Source organism: Montipora foliosa, chromosome 1 (assembly GCF_036669935.1).
Source record: "Montipora foliosa isolate CH-2021 chromosome 1, ASM3666993v2, whole genome shotgun sequence".
NCBI lineage: Eukaryota > Metazoa > Cnidaria > Anthozoa > Scleractinia > Acroporidae > Montipora > Montipora foliosa.
Genome location: NC_090869.1, coordinates 13838175 through 13840502, shown reverse-complemented (window position 1 = coordinate 13840502; position 2328 = coordinate 13838175). Strand labels below are relative to the sequence as shown.

At 33.7% G+C, this 2328-nt stretch overlaps 1 protein-coding gene across 1 annotated transcript in view; it reads right to left on the bottom strand.

Moving 5' to 3' along the window:
- Positions 1-1068, bottom strand: part of LOC137975169 (uncharacterized) — a 9649-nt gene extending 8581 nt beyond the window's left edge. Inside the window, exon 1 of the mRNA XM_068822258.1 lies at positions 919-1068. Coding sequence (XP_068678359.1) covers positions 919-1036 — 118 coding nt within the window. The 5' untranslated portion in view covers positions 1037-1068. The remainder of the gene's footprint in view (positions 1-918) is intronic.
- Positions 1069-2328: the final 1260 nt, after the last annotated feature.

Below are 2328 nucleotides of genomic sequence, written 5' to 3'. Positions count from 1 at the left end.
AATTGTACTCTAAATCGCTTCTTATGCGAACTATTTTCATTTATCGCAAGCAAGAAGTCAGAGTGAGAAAAAGTTCAGGACTTTTGAAACGGTTTCAAAGGCATACCGTCTGTAAATTTAAATTTAGGTGCATGAGAAACAGAACTGAGCCGCTTTGCTTCAATTTCCCCGCAAAAGTGAGAGAAAATGGAAGACAACAAACAGACCGGTTACAAACAGGATTAGCTTGTTGAACTTTACTTTCGAGCAAAGTCATTAATTAAGTTGCAAGGAACGCCTAATTTATCGATCGAGATCACTTTCCTGTAGCAGTTATGCATTCACACGGACATTGAGCAGGGAGAGAGTTCAGTTTTAACATGAAATCAAAACTAAAATTTTACGGCAGATGTTTACTTACCGAATTGCCATAAATCAGAGTGAGAAAATACTGTAAATACGTTTAATCTAGGTGCATAAGAAACAGAACTGATCACGCGAAAAAGTGAGAGAAAATGGAAGATGACAAAAATCAGGGGCACCCAACGAGAATATAATTCAAAACCACTTAAACATAGCATTGTTAAACGTATTTTAGTATTTAAACGGTAGATATAGGCATATTTTTATCCCCTAAAATGTTTTCATCTGTTCGGATTTCCTAGCTGAAATTCTAGTGATCAAAAGTTACCTTTTCGAAAATTTCAAATCAAATCGTCTTCCGAACAGATATTTTCCGAAAATTGACGTTGGGTGCCCCTGAAAAATTACAGGTTACAAATAGGATTAGCTTGTTGAACTTTTATTTGCAGCAAATTTGCAAGGGACGCTTAATTTTCGAGACGGACTTTCCTGTACGTGTTTTACATTTTCACACTGACAACGAACAGGAAAGAAAGAAAGCAAGATAAATTTTGCGGCACTGGGATCTTTACTTACCAAGTTGCGTTTCAAAAACACTCCCGCGTGCGCAGGAGTCATCGTTTGTTGAAACTTCCCATAGGTTGTTAAGAGTCGCTAAAAACACCAAAGTAAACCAGAAAAAAGCGGTTTTCATCGCTGTAATATTTTTCTGCTGGTCGAGCTAGTTTCCGTGGTCACCTTTTAACCATTAATCATTCAGAGTGCGCGGAAACTTTGTATTGTAACCCATTATCCTAATTATGACCGGAAGCGTCATCGCAGTAATGAGTAAAGTAACTTTTATGATGGATCGGTGAAAAAGAAAATCGACCATGTGTTTTTTTTCTTTTATTCGAGTAAAATAAAGATCCTGTTCGATCTTCATTCAAGGAAATCTTAGGCATTCCTTTGATCCTAAGATGTTTGAAGTCCGAGTTTTTAAGCTCCAGTATCAGTCAACCAATTTCGAGAAACAGAGCTTTATTCTTTTCTTAATTGATATTATGATAATCCACACACACTCACACACACAAACATTAACCAAACATAGCGTGTTTAATTAAGGCAAATTAAGTCTTATTACTTGGTTAATTAACTAACATAAGTATACTTTTTTTTAAAAATTCAATATTTATCCAGCTGCATCTAATGTTACGGCTGATGTTTGCTGCAGAATGAATATATTTCATGGGGCAAAACAAATTGGAATTTATTTATAAACATTTACCTTCTAAACAAAATATAATTACTGCCTTGTGTTGTCTGTGTTCCTGATTCTAAGATGTGTTTTTGGTAAAAATCCAAACATTTTCTGTAAAAACCTTTGGAGAACTACGGTGGCCCAGAAGGCTCAAACACAAACAAAAAAGAAAACGCAAATAAAAAAAAAAAGAAAACGCAAATAAAAAAAAAAACGCAAACAAAAAAAAAAAACAAAACGCAAATAAAAAAGCAAAACACAAATAAAAGGGTAAAACGCAAACAAAAAAAGAAAACGCCAATAAAAAAAAAACGCAAACAAAAACCCAAAGCGCAAACAAAAAAGCAAAACGCAAATAGAAAAGTGAAACGCAAACAAAAAAAGAAAACGCAAAAAAAAGAAAACGCAAACAAAAAAAAAAAAAGAAAAGAAAACTCAAACAAAAAACCAAAACGCAAGTAAAAAAGTGAAACGCAAACACAAAAAGAAAACGCAAACAAAAAACCAGAAAGCAAATAAAAAAGTGAAACGCTAATAGAGCGGTTTCCATGTATGACCCCATGAAATGTCCTGAGCGCCTAATTCCTGTGTATGACCCACCATATTTACATTTACATTTACATTTATTAGAGTCGGTTAAACCTTAAAAGGTATCACACCAACTGTCCATAATATGTACAATATAAAAAATAAAAATAATAATAAGAAGAAGAATAATAGATAAATAAATAAATGGAGGGTATTCC